General features: G+C 42.4%; 1 protein-coding gene across 2 annotated transcripts in view; it reads right to left on the reverse strand.

Annotated features, from left to right (window-relative positions):
• The window catches only part of dnajb6b (DnaJ heat shock protein family (Hsp40) member B6b), a 138,617-nt gene that overhangs the window by 73,182 nt on the left and 45,927 nt on the right, over window positions 1-19,508 (reverse strand). For both annotated transcript variants that reach the window (XM_060915625.1, XM_060915626.1), the window contains exon 4: window positions 34-96. In XM_060915625.1, coding sequence (XP_060771608.1) covers window positions 34-96 — 63 coding nt within the window. The remainder of the gene's footprint in view (window positions 1-33; window positions 97-19,508) is intronic.

Here is a 19,508-nt window from a genome sequence, read left to right on the forward strand (position 1 = left end):
AGTGTGTTTCATGCTGATCAAGCAGATCATTACCTCTTCTTCCACCTCCAGACAGGGCGTCTTTGCCGTATCTGTCGTATAAATTACGTTTGTTTTCTGAAAACAGAAAGACAGATTTTAAATAAAAAACAGAGGTGAACATTTATTACTTCCAGTGGCGTGAAGTATTAAAAGAAAGGACTGAGAGAGACAACTTGAAGCACAAACTCTACACTGACGCTCAGTGACTCTCACACACTTCACATAAAGGGTTTACTGTGAGCAATATGGCTGAAGTCTAAGAAGCTCAGGCTGGGAACCTAAACTCAAAGCCATCTGAGGACATTTAAGGTCAGGAAACTGAACCTGGGATCCTGTGGGAAGGAAATAAAGACCAGGAACCCCAAACCAGAAATGTACCTCTGGGAGCCTGAGGCCGGGAATCTAAACCCAGGATGCTCATCATCACCACCACCATTTTCATCTTCATCACAGATTTCTCATGCCCCTTTTCCACCAAAGCAGTTCCAGGGCTGGTTCGGGGCCAGTGCTTAGTTTGGAACCGGGTTTTCTGTTTCCGCTGACAAAGAACTGGCTCTGGGGCCAGAAAAACCAGTTCCAGGGTAGCACCAACTCTCTGCTGGGCCAGAGGAAAGAACCGCTTACGTCAGCGGGGGGGGGCGGAGTTGTTAAGACCAACAACAATAAGACCACAAAAGATAGCCATTTTTAAGCGGCGAGAAGCAGCAGCTGTACAAACGTGAAGTCATCCATTATTATTATTGTTGTTGCTGCTGCTGCTTCTTCTCCGTGTTGTTGTTGCCACAATGTTCGCGCCAAGGTTTATACAAACGTAGCGACATGACGTATACAGTGACATAACTGACATATACAGTGACGTAATGACGTGGCTCCGCGAGCTATGGAAAAGCAAACTGGTTCTCAGCTGGCTCGCAAGTTGAACGAGTTGTGAACCAGGCCTGGAACTGATTTGGTGGAAAAGGGGTATCAGACACGTTTTTTTTTCTAAACCAAGGACTGATTACACAGCAAAATGTCTGCAGAGTAAAAGTTAGCAGCAGGTGCATTGCTTTATTATGGACATTTTTTTTAGTTTATTTGAAACAGCTCAGCAGTTTCACTGAAGCTCAGCTCAAAGTGTTTTGAGTAATATCTATATTACTCAAGTTGTAATCAGTTATGGTTTTTTTTTTATTTCCTCATTTAAGAAGTTTCAAATAGAATTCAACTACACTACTCACACGGTTCAGTTTGCACTCAGCATGTAACAATATATCGTGCAACAATAAACGTGCAATACAGTAGACCCCCGCCTATTCGCGGTTCAATATTCGCGAATTCACATATTTGCGGGATTTTATATAGAACGTATCTCCTATACATTCGCGGAAATCTCAGCGATTCGCGGTCATTTGCGGTGAACATATCGAACGTTTACGCACTGCGAACGTTTACGCACTGCTACATTCTCGGAGCCAAATGCTCGCTCGCTATTGGCTGAAGTTTGAATGGCGGGCTGCTGCTCATTGGCTGATACGAATGAGCGCATTGTACAGTACAGTCTCGCGGTTCCCGTAGTTCAGACTTGTTCACGTGTTGTGCGTTCTTGGTATTTTTGAATAATTTTTATGCCCTACAACGGCTCCTAAACGCTCTGCATCTTCTAAGGCTCCTGCCAAGGAACCTAAGCACCAGAAGAAGGTAATGACGCTGCAGGAGAAGGTAGGACTTCTCGATGCTAAAGGAAGGGAAGAGTTTTGCGGCAGTGGCTCGTATACTGTCATACATGTTTTCGAAAACTGTCTACAAATTGGTCAGAAGTGTATCTAAAGTGTTTGGGATCATAGCCTAGGGTATAGGGAGTGTTTTAGACATCAAAATAAGCATTTGTGAGCAGTTTTATGGGGGGGGGGGGGGGGGGGGGGGTTACAAGTATTCGCGATTTTGGCTTATTCGCAGCCATGTTCGGTCCCTAACCCCCGCAAATACTGAGGGCTTACTGTACAAATTTATGACGATTCAAATCAATGACCTAAAAACGAAATCACAATCATCAGGCTGTGTAATTTTTTTTTCCTAGCCGTAATTACATTATTTAGACAGCAGGGGATGCAATAAGACTCGCTGGAATGCACATGACTTCACTGTAGGTGGAAGTGGCACAGCTCTAATGGTGTGAAAACACAAAAAAAAAATAGATTTAACAACAAATCAGAGCTCTCTTTTTACAGACTGTTGAAAGAAAGAAAAGAGAAGCAAATGTAAGAACAAATGTTCATAAAAAAGTTTATTAAGAAAAGGAATTTGTTATTAACTTTTAATTTTTAATAAAAGTAATATTTCAGTCAAGTCTGCGATTGTATTTTACTCCAACCTTTACAAATGTGGGTAAATTAATTATTGTTGGTTATTAAGAAAATTAAAAAGGGTTTTGGTTTTTCCCCATTTAACAAAAGGAATATTTAAAGCGAGACGGCCTTTCGATTTCATAAAAATCGGTCAAATTTTCATTCCCTCTGAAGTTTGGTCATTGTGATACAGCTTTATTTCTGTAATATCTCTTAAAAAAAATTCGGTGGCTGGGAAGCTATTTAATTCGAGGGGATTAAAGCAAATAATGTGCATGAAGTTGCTCGCTTCGCGCAGTCAAGCAGACAGAGGAAGTCCGTGTGTGCGCGCATGCGCAGGTTTCCCTTTGAGCGTGCACTGACAGTTCCATCATTCTGTCGCTAAACGAACAGCTGATCACACCGAGGTGCTCGCTGAGCACCCATATTTATTAGTTTGGTCCTGCGTTTCCTTTCCTTCGTATACAACATAACGTCTTTTCTTCTCGCTTTCTTTCCGTCGGTCGGTCTTTCACGTTTCATTCGCACACTCACGTCCTCCATTTTTCTCTCCTGTCTCAAATTTGTATCCCACAATACCTTGCATGAACGGGGAAAGCCCACAATGTGATGCATGACACAGTATCTTGAATTGGGTCATGGTGAAGCAGGAAAAAAATAGAGAATTTAGGGCCACGTGGAGATAAATTCATTAATTGTTCTATTTAAAAAAAAAAAAAAAACTGGAAGTCTGATTCGAATTCAGTAGCTTTCGGTCCACTAAACAAAAATAATTGGGTGTCATGGAAAATTCTTTTTATGACCTACACTTGAAAAATCTGAAAGGCAGCCTACCTTTAAGTTGATAAAGAATAGGAATTTTTTTTTTTTTGTGGTAAAATTTTCCATGTAATTTTTTTTTTAAATATCATGGGAGAATTGAATCGTGAATTGGGTAAATCATTACATGCCTATTAAGTGCTGCTTTGTACATCTGCCATCATGTATCCATGACTCACGTCTCAACTAAAGGACTAACAAAGCGACACCACCTCCGAATCTCGAGTTATTCGTTCCAGACCAGCAGAACCAGGTTTTGTACAATGCACTCACAGAAATGATTCATGGCAGAGTTAGTTTTTATGCATTTACATCTATTTGATTTTATTTAAAAATGTGTACGTTTCAAATGTATGCATCAAAATTAATTATAATCTACATAATTTAATCAATTCTAAAATGTATGAAATGTAATTACTTAATACATATTAATATGGTTTAAATAATCAAACATGATTCTGTTATTTAAAATTTATGTGATTGGTTTTCATAGAAGTTATTAGAAGAAATGGGGAAACCGGAAACGTTGTTAGTCCAATGGGGGCAATTTTTGGAAGCCGGCTGCCAAAGATACATAGAAGAAGAAGACATAAAGAAGAAGCTAAACTCCGGTAAATTCTGGTTAAAGTCAGTTTCATGTTGGACATTAATTTAACATTCAAAATTCAAAGATAAGCCTTGTCAAACCAACCTTGAAAACAAAGACCCTCATTCCACAAGACTTATTTTTTCCCTGGATACATCACGTTTTTATTTTGAATGTTAAATGAATGTCCAATATGAAACTGACATTACCCAGGTCGACAACGAGGCATGAGGAGAAAGGAAAGAGGAAAGGAAAGAAGTTGGCATAATGAGAAGCATCCCTACTGTCCTCTCTTACGCCGACAGCTACGGGCGAGGAAAAGTTGAGAGAGAGACGTCAAAAGATTTGTTCTAAAGAAAAAAGTGTTTCGGGTCCTGCCAAAGCATTAATGTTAATAAATGTCTTGAATCCAGAAGCTGGTCTGATTATTCTTAAGCAGCTTTAAGATTGTACTGAATGGAAACGAATTGCATAAATGTGATGCATATATATTAACCTATAGGTTACCTGATTATTATGCAATTCAAACAATATACTTTATGTATTTTAAATAACTACTCATTATTATTCATTTAGAGTAGTTATACTTTATTAATATTAAATACGTAAACCCGAGGATTATGCATTCAAAATATATAATCTTTATTACACTAATGAATCATGTAAGGTTTATTTGGTAGGTTTATGTTAAAATTATCTAAAAAAAAAAAAAGTGAATGGGAATTTGTCATTTAATAAAACTACATAAATCTTAAAAGTTAGGGTTAAATATTTCTGCGAGTGTGCAAACCCTAAACAGCTTCTTTTTACCACCCAAGCACTGACATCTGCTTATGTGCGTCATGCCACAGGATTTTTGTACCAGATGCTCTGTTTACAGAATGTGTAGAAATGGCGTTGAAAAGCACGCAATATTTTACACCGTTTTCGCTGGCTGATCCCGTAGGGGCGCTATTGAGGTGATTATTCGTTATTAGTTACTGGATCAGCCAGCGAAAACAGTGCAAAACATTGTGTGCTTTTCAACGCCGTTTCTACACATTCGGTAAACAGAACATCTGGTACAAAATTCCCATGGCGTGACACATAATTACTTTTTTTTTTTTTTGAAAATATAGAAGCCTGATTTGCTCAGGAATGAAACATGAGATATTGAGTCTTGCTGTTGCTGCCAAGTGAAGAAGCAACAGAAGTTCATCTGCTTTCCCTCAACATGACACACACAAACCTGTTCCAACAGCTGGAGAGGAGGTTCTGACCTAAAGCAGGTGTTAATAACGGCTGCCTGCCCTCCAGGGCTCAGCTATAAATCAACCATCGTTAAAGGAATACTCCGGAGTGAAATGCTTTGAAATGCTATGGGAGTGCATATGCTGAGTTGGTAGCACAATCACGTCAATCGGTTGTGTTTTGAGAAAGTTGTGATTTAAACCGAAAGTGCGAACACGGCAGTGCGAGGGGCATGTCGTTTCGCCGATACAAAACGCTGTTTTTAAAACCATTGCCAAGGTCCAAACAACATTACAGTTCAGTGGAAGTGAGTACAGGGTTCCTACACACAAACCGAAGTGTCCCTGGCTCTGTAATGCCGCTTTTCCACTACCAACGCGGCTGAGTTGGGCTGAGCCGTGCTGAGTTGGGCTGAGTCGAGCTGAGTGGGGCTGTTGGAGTTGCATTTCGACTACAACCGCGCTGAACCGTACTGGCTGGAAGTGGGTGGACACATTGGGTGGAGTTAGCGAAAGTGGGTGGACGTCACGTGATGTCGTTAGGCGGCGCAAACAGTGACATCAGTGATCTTTTAAGCGGTAGTCTCACGACGCGGATAGTAAACAATAAACATGGAAGACATGGAGTCGTTAGTGTTGCTGGTCTTGGTGCTGTGGCTTGTTGTCACCGACAACGCAGGGGTGATAGCGTTCCGGTGCGCCGTGGCTGGGGGAAAAAAAAAAAAAAAATCTAGTTCGCCCATTGTCCTGTGTCATTCTGAGATGCGCAGATAGACAGTAAAGGGAATTCCGAATTCCCTTTACTGTCTATCTGCGCATCTCAGAATGACACAGGACAATGGGCGAACTAGATTTTTTTTTTCCCCCCAGCCACGGCGCGCCGGAAATCCGGCGCGGTGCGCCGGAACGCTATCACCCCTGGACAACGCCAACAGATACTGGCAAGAGCGTATAGATGAGGCGAGGCGCATAAGGCTTCAGAAATTCTCGTAATTCGTAATTCTTCTTCCGGGTTTACGGTGTTTACAGATCCCAGCGTGCTCGCGGGGCGTGTGTGGGCGTGTGAGGACACTCCTCCTCACCAATCAGTGCACAGGGAAGTGTCTCCTCACGCCCCTAGCCCCACTCGGCTCGGTTTGGCTCGCTTCAGGCCCACTCCAAAACCGTGCGAGTTTTGGGGGCTGAGCAGGGCTGAAGCGAGCCAAGTCGTGCTGCTCTAAGGTAGTCGAAACGCGAGCCGTGTCGGGCTGAAGTGAGCTGAAGCGAGCCGATAAAGGGTAGTGGAAAAGGGCCATAAGTGTACGGACAGATCGTCTAGAAGACTGAATACAAAACATGCACCTTCCCGAAAGTAGTTGTTCTCCAGACGCCATCTTCAGGGGACAGTCCGTAAAAGTCGAGTGCCGAGTGCAGAGCTAAATCCTCTGGAAATGCACAATTTCGTAGCGTTTTATGGAAACACAGTCAAGTGTTTAGTTCGAAATTAAAGGAGTACGCCACCCCCAAGTGAAATTGAGTCAGTCCCTGCAGTCCCTAGAGTTGGATGAGTGAGCCAAAGCGTTTTGTAGCCGACCCAGCCATTGTCCTGATCTGGAAACGTCCCGGTTAGCTTTAGCTTAGCGTAGTCGCTGTAATCCGGCGTGTCCAGATAGCATTGTCGTTGCAAAAGTGAATCAAATAACTCAAGATTTTTTTATAATTATTTCTCATGACCTGTACATTCACATCGAGTACACATATCAATGCAAATTAACACGAAGGGATTTACTAGACCAATTTATATCTGGAACTATTTTCGGCCACAGCACAGGCAAAGCACCGCTGCAGGCGCAAAGACACCGCGCAGCACCACAACTTCCGTCAATACACCAGTGTTACCAGGGAAACCAGGGTTTTCAGGTGCTGCGCGGTGTCTTTGCGCCTGCAGCGGTGCTTTACCTGTGCTGTGGCCGAAAATGGTTCCAGATATAAATTGGTCTAGTAAATCCCTTCGTGTTAATTTGCATTGATATGTGTACTCGATGTGAATGTACAGGTCATGAGAAATAATTATAAAAAAATCTTGAGTTATTTGATTCACTTTTGCAACGACAATGCTAGCTGGACACGCCGGATTACAGCGACTACGCTAAGCTAAAGCTAACCGGGACGTTTCCAGATCAGGACAATGGCTGGGTCGGCTGCAAAACGCTTTGGCTCACTCATCCAACTCTAGGGACTGCAGGGACTGACTCAATTTCACTTGGGGGTGGCGTACTCCTTTAAAAGGAAACTGCATGCAACAACATTATAGTCCAAGCGGGTTGGAATTTTGAATGGGAGGTCATGTGATGCTCCGAAATTGTGCATTTCCAGAGGATTTAGCTCTGCACTCGACTTTTACGGACTGTCCCCTGAAGATGGCGTCTGGAGAACAACTACTTTCGGGAAGGTACATGTTTTGTATTCGGTCTTCTAGACAATCTGTCCGTACACTTACAGAGCCAGGGACACTTCGGTTTGTAATTATATATTTATATAGTTATTTATGAAGTATGTATATATATTAGTGCTGTCAAAAATGTCACGTTATTAACGCGTTAACTTGACTCAATTTTAACGGCGATAATTTTTTTATCGCGAGATTAACGCTCTGTGACATGATGCCACGCCCCGCACAGCCAGAGTCCTCTGCCCTCCCCCGAAGAGCCACGGTGCTCGGCTTACGGTAGGTTTCGTTTTCCCATCGGCGGCTCCAGCCCCACTTTGCAGTGGCTGTGACAAGACGCGTTATGCTCTGCAATAAAAAAAATAAATAAATAAATAAATAAAACATTGGTACAACCAGTGTTTGAACTATGCCGATATTTTCGGGGGGGTCCCTTATTTTCCCTTGGGGGGGGGGGGGGGGGGGGGGTGCTTGCGCTCGTCTCAGAGCGCGGATCTCCGATCACGTGCTCACTTCGGATATGCAAATGCTTCCCGTTACACATGGTTGCTATGTCAATAAACATCACTTTGCCAATATTTTAGAGACCCCCCAACATTTCCCAAATCATGTTTTCAAGGGATCTCATGTCTGTTTCAGGGGATCTCGGATCCCCCGAGTACCCCCGTAGTTCGAACGGTGAGCAAGCCCATTCACTTTATGCTGATAAGAGAATTACAATGGTTTTTCATGTGACAAAAATGTGCGATTAAATTGCGATTAATTGCGAGTTAACTATGACAGTCGCGACATTAATTGCGATTAAATATTTTAATCGCTTGACAGCACTAATATATATATATATATATATATATATATATATATATATACATACATACATACATACATACACACACACATATATACACACACACATTTTATTTTTTTTTTGTAGTTAAAAGAATAGGGTAATCCTCAGACACAAGAGTGCTCAAACTAGGAGCAATAATATAACAAAAAGAGAGAAAATACTGCAATTTGTACGCATGATTTTATTGCGCACGACAAGCCTGTTTCGAGAGCAACTTGCTCTCTCATCAGGTGCAGCGAGAACATCAGTACACGGCTACTTTAATACTCAAAAGATGTTTGCTAAAATAAACCTACTAGCGTGCCGGCATGCGCTGGCTAGTTCACTGCACTTGTTTAGCGTGCCTAGGTGTGGTTTGCATACAATGTAATGTTTTTCTGCGATGCACAAATTACAGCGCTTAGTGCTATTATTATATGCCGGAGCGCGTGCTATAACGTCCCATGTCAGTATATAATTTTCTCCGGATTCCTTTAGAGTCCATATATGTTTGCTCAGCTCTGTTGCGTGACGCTTGCCCTCATGACGGAATGACGCAGTGTGGTTATTGTAGCGTGACTTGAATGTATCCCCCGTAAGCCCGATATAGGTTTCCTTACCGCGCTCACTCTCAACGGTGGCTTGGTAAATAACGTTCTTTGTAAAGCCTAGGTCACAACCGGACGTACGATTTTTTGGCCATGCGATTTTTGGCGTTTCCCAAATCGCTGCGTTTTTTTTGTTCGTGGAGAAAGACGCACGTTGGCCACAAGCTTGTCTTGCAACCTGAAAAAAACTTAACCGCCCGTAGAGTTTGTTTGACATGACAAAGAACCTCTGCGGCCAGTCTACGGCTCAAAAATCAGCACGTCACACAAGCGCCCTCCGTGCGTTTCGCATGTTTTTTGCACGTAGACCGGTCGTAGGACCACGTACGGCTGGTTGTGACCGAGGCAAAAGGCACGCGCCGTTGAGGGGGCAGGTCGTCTTATTGCAGCAGTTACACATCTTGGGCGGCTCCGGTGTTTCCGTCAGTATTTTCTTGTTATGTGCGCTGATTTTGGCGGCCAAACTTGGCATATAGGAATAACTCAACTTAAGGGTGTTCTTGTTGAAAATCCTAGCCAGGGGATGCCCACGTCTAAAGCAATCCTTGATTGTTGCGAGGAATTTTCTCCCCACGTTTGTTTTAACCCGTTTGTTGTAGGGGGGGTTAAACCACATTATCTTCCGGCCATGATTTCGTCTGGCGCAGAGTCTTTGGGCGTTGGTCGCATCAAGCATAGGCGGTGCCCATAGCCGCTGCTGTCAAGGGCATGGTGGTATTGTAGCGCCGCTCTATCAAAGCATAATCACTTACACTGAACTGTAATGTTGTTTGGACCTTGGCAATGGTTTTAAAAACAGCGTTTTGTATCGGCGAAACGACATGCCCCTCGCACTGCCATGTTCGCGCTTTCGGTTTAAATCACAAAAAAAAAAAAAACCTCTCAAAACACAACCGATTGACGTGATTGTGCTACCAACTCAACGTATGCACTCCCAATCATGCGAAAATAGCCCTGAAAAGCATTTCACTCCGGAGTATTCCTTTAAGAAGGAAACACACACGAGTGGGAGAGAGCGAGCAAAGTGTGTGTACACAAAACGTAGCGTCTCACAGAGTCTCAGAAGACAATCTGATCCAATAAGAACCAGGTCTGATAGTGAGGGGGTCTATTTATATTTAAGGTCTCAAAGTGCAAGTGTCAGCAGCAGAATGAATCATAGCCACATTTAAACGCTTCAGAGGCAACTCTGTGGAACGAGAACTCTAAACACTGAAGATTTAGAGACCTGTAGAAACATGCAAGGTGTGGGAAATTCCAGAGATTGTGTGTCCATTATCCCAGAGGGTATGGAATTACAAAATCCAGTCAGTCATCAAGTCGGGGATAAAACACTGATGTTAAAAGGGGAATCAATCCATGACCAAGCTGTTCATGGTGCCCATGAACAGCAATTCCACACATTTTTAATACATTCATGTGCAGTATCATCGTACAAGTCCCTGTGAAGCTGCTGTTACTACAGAAATAACATATCAGAACAAGGGTATTAATATAAACCTGTGATTTGCAGCTACACTACTGTCAAACCAACATCTTTTGACCAATCCAGGCCTCGACATTAACTCTTTAATCCACTCACCCAGTCAGACAAGCACCTATCCTGACTAGGGCTGCGTACCGGTACTGTGTACCGGTACTGTACCGTGAAAATCGATTCGGTACAGGTCCAAAATACCGGATCATGAAGTACCGGTACTGTACCGATATAAATTTACACCAAGTATCTGCTTATTTTGTGACTGAAGATGCGTAAATCCTACCACAAAGCTGAAAATTTAGCACTGGAAAAGACGTAAAATGCCGCGCTGAAACTTGAAATCAGAGCCATCTTTGATTTGAGATCCTCTCGCCACAGTCTCACGAGACATTACAAGAGCTTGGCTGAATCCAGCGTTCTGATTGGTCGAAAAGACTCAAAATCAGGTCAGCCATTTTTCCTTTGCTGGCATTGGCAGCCTTTGCTGCTTTGTGTAATTTTGCCGTGCAAGTTATAGGCCGCGGACTGCGCGTAGTCTGTAATACTCTAGTGTAGTCACTTCTCGCTGTGAGACAACTTATGACTTTTTCACTACGTTCAGACTGCAACCTGAAACGACCCATATCCGATTTGTTGTGAAATCGGATTTGTTTGTTAGGCCGTTCACATTACCAATTATATGAGACTTGTATGCGATCTCCAATATGAACGGAAAACGACCCAAAAGTGTCCCGCATGCGCAAATTGACACGTAATAAGCACATCTACGTAATACGTAAACCAAAAAAAAAAAAAGCGCACTCTTCAAGTTTAATGATTTCTTTTTTTTGTTTGTTTGTTTAATTATCTGGTTAGTGTTAAAGTGTGAGGTCTCGTGTGTGTTTTTGTTTCTGAACTGAAATGAAAACGTGTAGCCTGGTAACGAGGGTTGACTCCTAAATGTCTCTCTAATTTCTATATAAGTGCACTACATGTTACTAGGAAGTAATGGATTTTTAAACTCTATATAGTGCACTCGAGCTTCAGTAGGCAGTCATTTGGGATACGGCCGCTGTATTACCAAACTCTTAATTCAGGCTTAATAATTTGCACATATTTATTTCGTCATATTAATAAACTTTTTCTACATTTTTATAAATATTTATTTAGATTGTTTATAGCCAGCTGAATTCTGCAACTTCTCTCAGCGCTGGCTCAAGGTGCATAAACACCAGTGCAGTTTGCGATGGAGATGAGGCGAGACCTGGCGATGTGGTACAGGATGGTTTAAGTTATAAATCAGTTATAGAAACTGTTTTATTTAATCAGGCTAACAGATCAACATCCAGGTCCCTACCAAATCCACCATTAGCTTGATCAATTCTATAAAAGTCTATTTAAATTCTGAAAACTGTACAAAATGTTGTTGTTTTCCACCAAAGAGGCGGGATTAGCCAACGCAGAATAGTGACGTTTGTCTCTTGTTGATGACGTGTAGGTCGCATGAATGCGACCTGTCCGGTCAGACTGCAGTCGCATGTGAAAATAACGGATATGCATCGGAATTAGGACCACATATCCAAGCGGCCTGGGTCGCATGTGAAAAAAAATCAGATCTGTGTCGTTCAGATTGTCAATAACAAATCGGATACAGGTCGCATATGGGCAAAAAAAAATCGGATATGGGTCGTTTCAGGGTGCAGTCTGAACGTAGTCTTCATCCCAAGTTAACTAAGTGTGAGACTGAGAAGTGAGGTAGGAAACCTAGTTATGTTCGGTTTTCTTTGAATAAAGATACTGACAAGTTGTCAACAGTTTATTAATGTTTGTCATTATTGAAGAAGTTAGAACACATGTTAATTTGTCAAATTGTTCAGGTACAGGTCCGGACCTGTACCTAAACCTCTGTACCGGTACCTGTACCTGAACCTGATGTTACGTTTAGGTACGCAGCCCTAGTCCTGACAAGTCCTGACCATAACCTTTTCATTCCTATGTATTTACTTGCTCGATGAAAGGAAAGTGATTAACAAAGTTTATCAAAAAGCAGGTATAGTTATGATCATCATTATGCTTTAAATGATTCATAATTTTTCAATAAAACTCAAACTAACTGTAACAAACAAAATATATCCAATGCCCCCTTATGGTGTGTGTGTTGTTATAACCCATTATCTGATCTGCAGTTTTAAGAGTTAGGACTGTCATCTTTTTCACTTTCTTTCGATGAAATGAAACCAAAAGAAAACAAGTTGGACATGATAAGGGTGACAGAATCAGGTTGTAAATTAAAATAAACTGTGAGTGAGTTCAGCACAGTCATAAAATTCCCCCGAAATATTTTACGTTTGTGATGGTTAACGTTAATTCGTACCATACAAAAGAAAAATACAACGAATGTCCAAATGAAATGAAGATTCACCACAGATATTCATTTTATCGAGGTTTTTGATCACCATTTCTCTGATTTCGATGAAGTTTAATAATCTACAGTTAGATATTTTTACACACACCTGCTGTACTCGGCTTCCCCGGAATTTCAAAAACAATAACACAGCCGGATCACTGAGGGGACTGAACTGGTTTTGCTGGAACTTTACTGATGTAACTCTGGAATGATTACTATAAAAATGCTGATTTTCAACAAATGTTCAACTCGTCCCGTCGGACAGGAGAGATGCGGATTTGACTTGTCCGGACAAAACATTTGGTTGTCCCGGACAGTCGGACTACCGTTAGTGTCAAGCCCTGTAATCACAATTCAGAATACAAGCAGAATCCCAAATTATTTTGCACCACAGTGCTGTTCCAAGTGAAATAAAGCAAACCAACCAAAGAAAATCAAATTAAAACCCAAATTTTGCCAAGTACGCGAGATTTTATTATAAAATTCCAATCTGAATTATTCAGATTCGATTCAAACTAACACCCTGAATAATTTAAATAGCAGGTAATGCCCTTAATCCCGAATGATCATCTCTATTATAACAAAATTCATAATCATTCCTCAACCTTTAGCTTAAAAAAAAAAAAAAAAAAAGAATATATATTATATATATCTTTTCCAGTCAAGTTGTCATACACAACTTGAATGACACCAATATTTATAAAAACAGCTGGACTGTTTCCTGAGTGGTATAACGATGGCCCCATCACGAGGACACCATGCTTCTGAAGGTACCAGTCATCTGTGGATGGGAAATCCAAGACAGCAGAACTGCCCAGTCTCTCTGGATGGGAGGCTGGTATTCCTCTCTCTTCTGTTAGAGAAGTGACACTGACCCATCATGGGCTTCTGTGAGCTCATGTATGCAGAAGGGGGTGAATAAAAACGTCCTCAGAGAATGCGTCACGCTGCCTTGAGACTCAGTATGAGCAGCAGCAGCTTGAAAAGCTGTGGGCGTTCCCATATCTCAGAGGAAGCACATGCTAACCCACACCCTTCCTGGTTGGTAGCTGTTAATTGATGAGGGAGAGCTCGCTAGTGGACGGGAATTAGCAAACAGATCAACCTGGGAGTGCTAGAAGATGGAAAGCAACCAAATATCTACTGCAGTATGATTAAAAAGCAGCCGTCTGTTGTGCAAGGACACGTCCATTTGGTCAAAGTCTCTGTCTAAACTCAACACCAAATTGGCACCCAATGACCGTGAGGTGTGAAGTGAACCACAAATGTATAGATCATTAGTAAAAGGTCCAGTTACATAACGTTATGTGCTTATAATCTTAAAAGGCAACAACCATTCCCAACATTTTAATGCTTCATCATTAATGATTAGCCTATAGCGATAATTAAAACAGATCGAAGTGGATGTTTCACAGTGGTGCTTCATACCATCACTTTGGACTCTGGGATGCACACTTCTGTCCATCCACGTTCAAATATTCTGTCTTCATAACCAACAACCCATGTCTTGGACTCCCAAGTGGGTCTCTATCAGCCGGAGATCACTAGTTTAAATGCAGATAATGCCACAGCCACCCAGACCAGGAACTTAAGACAGCAAAATTGGCCTGTGCTCTCAGGGAAAGAGTGGTGTTATACGGTCTTTCCCCTGAGATGCTATCCAGTCATGAGCGACCGTGAGCTCATGCATACAGAAGTGGGTGGGTGGCACTTTCTTCCATGTGCGTTATGCCACACCATAACGTTGCATAAGCAGCAGTTTGGAAACATGCAGCCAAGTGGTGCCGCATGCCTCAGATGAACCACATGATGATCTTCTCCCTCCCTGATTGGTAGCTGTTATGCGATGGGGAAAGCTTTCTGGTGGGTGGGAACTGGCCATGACACCATACCATCAGTTCCTTAAATCAGACCAGTGAAGATAAATAAAGTATACTTTGGACCAAGTGCACAATTGGATATCCCCCAAGGGAGGACCTGCTACAGACGCTGCGGTATGCATGAAGAACTTGATATCAACTGCATTAATGGGGATTCCTCCACCGCCAACAAGTCCTTCTTGTTACCAATTTGTAAGCCTTCAAACATGAAGGAAGCTACTGAAGAAAAATTATAGCCTTGTTTGGTTTCATTCCAAAATCTAAATCAGTTCATCTGCTGGTTAGGAGTGCTAATTTCCTATAAATAATATAAACATTCAACAAGTCATTCTAGAAATACTGCACTAACGAGAATCTCAGATGTGATTGAGGCATTAAAACTAGAGTCACTGAACTGCAGGATAATTTTTCAAATGTTGATCGGCTCTCGTGTTCTACTTGTTCAGGGTCGGATCCAGCCCAAGAATCTGACAGGTGCACATTTGCAGAAATATTTTCACAGGGGCGTAAAGCACACCAAGCCGTTTCCAAAGAGGGCAGCCACAGCCCGCTATGACCGTGGCTCGGCCTGCTATTCACCCCCAAAGCCCCATGTGAGTGCAGCTCACCTAAAACTTTAATATGAGCCCTGGCTCCAGCCTTGCACACACACCAGGATTTAAAAACTCATAACACACCCACCGAAAGTCCGAGCCCTGCCAAACTTTACAGGCACCTCCCTCTCCCAAAGACCTTTCAAAAAATGGCCCACTAACAACTTGGCCCAGGCCGCCACAACTTGGCCCATTATTTGCAGCGAATTTCAAATTTCGACCTTTTTCTGGAGCATTTTATTAGTTTGACCTAGATTCTTTGTCTCAGGTCACGCTATACAAAGCATCATGAGAATACAGGTCAGGTAAGCATCACCGCTTACCACAGGTGCTCAGACCCTGAACCATTGGCTACTGTTCATCCGGGAGCATGAGGTGGAAAGGGTGAGCAGCTTCAAATACCTGGGTGTTCACATCAGTGAGGACCTCACATGGACACTTAACACCACACAGCTGGTTAGGAAGGCTCAACAGCGACTGTACTTTCTGAGGAGGCTGAGGAAGTTTAGTATGTCACCTAAAATCCTCAGCAACTTCTACAGCTGCATGATTGAGAGCATCCTGACCAACTGCTTCACTGTATGGTACGGCAGCGCTACAGCTATGGACCGCAAACGCCTGCAGAGGCTGGTGAAGACTGCTAAGATGATCACCAAAACTCCATTGCCCTCTCTGCAGAGCATCTACCACTGCAGAGTCCACAGGAGAGCTGCCTCCATCCTCAAAGACCCCACCCACCCCCAGCACGGACTGTTCACACTTCTACCCTCAGGCCGGAGGTACAGAAGTGTGAAATGTAAGACTGTCAGACTAAAGAACTCTTTCTTTCCCACCATCATCAGACTCCTGAACAGCTGACAGGGGTCTATAACCATGGACTACCTCCCTGTAAACTGTCCTTGACTGTTTACATTTGTTTGCACATTGCTGCCCTTTTTGTTGCTGTTTCCTTGACTGTTTACATCTGGTTACATTGTTTGCACATTACTGCCCTTTTTGCTGCTACGTCTGATCAATGCCTTATTTTTGTATTACACTACCCATTTTGCACTACATTTACCTTTATTTTGTACTATACTGGGTGTTTTTTGCTTTTATCTTGCACTATATTGCCTTTACTTTGTATTATTTCTTCCGCCTATTTATTTATTTGTAATTGGCATTCACGGTGGACAGCAAACTAAGAATTTCATTGTGCAAGAGGACATGTCCTCTTTGAACTTGAATTGGTCTGCTGGTTGAGCGTGGCTATAGCCCACGTAGCCGGCTAGTGGTAAACAAATGCCCTGTGACCGATGCCAAGTGGTGCACATATATTTCTAACTGATGCACATGCATCAGTCTGGATCCGTCCCTGTTGTTTCAAGTGTTGTGCCTGGTTTGGTGAAATAATTTAATGGGCCTGCTCGGTGACAAACCCTGATTTATTGGATATGAAGCACAAATATACACAAGTACTGTACATCCAATATTTCATCTCCAAGCAATTACATGACACTTTTATATGTTCAAGGATTATGACTTTGGCACGTCTGAAATATCACCAGATGTCATTTCCATACAAAGATTGCAGAGAAAACAGAATCAGCCCACAAACTTCTGCCGAATTATACCAAATCAGTGTAAAAGTGGGCCAGATCTCACCACTTACACTACCGTTCAAAAGTTTGGGGTCACCCAGACAATTTTGTGTTTTCCATGAAAAGTCACAATTTTATTTACCACCATAAGTTGTAAAACGAATCGAAAATATAGTCAAGACATTTTTCTGGCCATTTTGAGCATTTAATCGACCCCACAAATGTGATGCTCCAGAAACTCAATCTGCTCAAAGGAAGGTCAGTTTAATAGCTTCTCTAAAGAGCTCAACTGTTTTCAGCTGTGGTAACATGATTGTACAAGGGTTTTCTAATCATCCATTAGCCTTCTGAGGCAATGAGCAAACACATTGCACCATTAGAACACTGGAGTGATAGTTGCTGGAAATGGGCCTCTATACACCTATGGAGATATTGCACCAAAAACCAGACATTTGCAGCTAGAATAGTCATTTACCACATTAGCAATGTATAGAGTGGATTTCTGATTAGTTTAAAGTCATCTTCATTGAAAAGAACAGTGCTTTTCTTTCAAAAATAAGGACATTTCAAAGTGACCCCAAACTTTTGAACAGTAGTGTACCTGGTGAAATCACCACCTGACAGGATAGCTGCTGGCATTAAAGTGAAGAAGTGACATTTTGGAGCACATTTTATCCAGAAAGCTTAAAGGTCCCCTTGCATCATTTTTTCATTAATTGTGCGGTGGTCTCTAGTATGAATGAATGCCCTGTGAGCCGGTTTTGGTGAAAAAAAAAAAAAAACGCTGTGGTTCTCCTGTTTCAGGCTGTTCTAGTTTGCTGGAGGAGTGGGTGGCGGGAGAACGACAAGATTTCAGCTCTTACTCATTAATATTCATGACATGTAAACGTGTTACCTCTGATTGGCTAACAGCACTGTGACGCTACCTCCAGTGGGTCAGAACAAGCAGATGTGGGTGTCTTACTACGGCGAGAGAGAAGGAACAAACCGCGAAAGGAAAAATACCATGCGCTGACGTCATTGATGTGCGAGGCAAGGAAATAAAATAAATTCAACAAATGTTTGGGTTTTTACTGAACAAAAATGAAGAAAATGAACGAGTGACAAAAAAAGGATGTGGGTGTCTTTGTAAAAACTGTTTTGATTGGCTATTATGGTCTCGACGTCGATGTTTTGACCAATAACAATGTAGATAACACGAATTTTACATCACATTCAACGAGATTAAACGAGACTAAAGATGGCGACTTACAAATGTGTAAACATCGTTGGCGTTAATAAAGTTTGAACAGCATGAAGGAACATACCCCAACCCCACGAAATTAATTAAAAAAAAAATTCTCAACAGATTTGGCATAATATAAAAAGCTCGTTTTTTACTCAGAAAAAGCGAGAAACTCTCATCCCTGCCTAGCTTGTGACCATCTCATGCATGCTAACGTGGAGAATATGAACATGCTATTTTGTAACAAAAACCTTCGAACAAAAAGTTCATGTTTTACTTACAGCTTGTGAGCTGGTGGTCGATCGTCTTGACGGTACAGATCCAGGGATTAAATGCAACCTCGAAGCAAAACCACTACTGAAGGCACCGAAGTTTGAAAAGTCACTGTGGTTGAAATGATCAGAACACAGTACTAAAGGCCAATTTATGCTGACAACCCAGTCCTCGCAGATAGCGTCGCAGACAGTGTCTGCGTAGCCCCCCCACCTTCGCAGACGCTCTGCGCGCACCTCCCAAAAATTGTGACCACCGCAGAAGCCTCGCAGACAAGAGGGCACTGATTGGTCCACTCTACATCCGCTGTACACGCACTTCCGCTTCCCTACTTTCCCGGTTTGGTTTGTTTTCACGACCGGCATTTTTAAAAACACGAGCGAAGATGGAGCAGCACGAAGAGCGGTTGATTGAGGAAGTACATACATCTATACAACTCCAGTTCTAGTCATTATAAAAATTAAAAAAAAGTTCTAGTCATTATAAGTAACCAGAGGATAAACACTCCACTAACCACACCCACCAACTACTCCTAGCGACTTCGCGCCCCCTTGCGTTGTGCCGGTGAATAACATCGCGCACGCCTATACTCCCCGCTCAACGATAAATTACAACTGTCTGCGAAAAGCCATCTGCGAAAGCCTTGTCGCAAGAGCATGCAGAGGCCTTAACGCTGCATTATACTTCGCTGGTGGTGTTCCAAAGATAAATTCCAACCATTTCTTCTTCAGCTCTTCTATCTTGGGCAAGAAATGCAACGTTGATGCGTTACTGCCACAAATAACACAGGCACGAACTTGTTCAGACATGTTTTCAACTTGCTGTTAGGTCCTCTTCGTTACCTACTGATGAGATGGGCTCTGCTCAGTGTTGCCAGATACTGCTGATGTTTTCCAGCCCAAAATATGTTCAAAACCCGCCAAAATCCACTTAAAACCGCCCAATCTGGCAACACCGGCTCTGCTCTCTGTCCTCGCGATTAAATCCGAACTTCCTTCCCATGGGCGGTCGCAAGCCAAGGTGGGCGAGGCCATGAATACTAATTTACGAAGTGACGCAAGATCGTATGGCTTATTCAGATCCGCTCGTTTTTCCGACAGGGAATGGGAGTAGAATTACATTTTCACATGCAGCATGCATATGCAACTCGGAGTGAACTATGGTATTTCAAAAAGAGCCAGTATTGAACGTTTTTGGTGGAAGGGCACCTTTAAATAATACCGTGAAGCTAAACACATTAGATA

The sequence above is a fragment of the Neoarius graeffei genome, chromosome 1 (genome assembly GCF_027579695.1).
Source record: "Neoarius graeffei isolate fNeoGra1 chromosome 1, fNeoGra1.pri, whole genome shotgun sequence".
Lineage (NCBI taxonomy): Eukaryota > Metazoa > Chordata > Actinopteri > Siluriformes > Ariidae > Neoarius > Neoarius graeffei.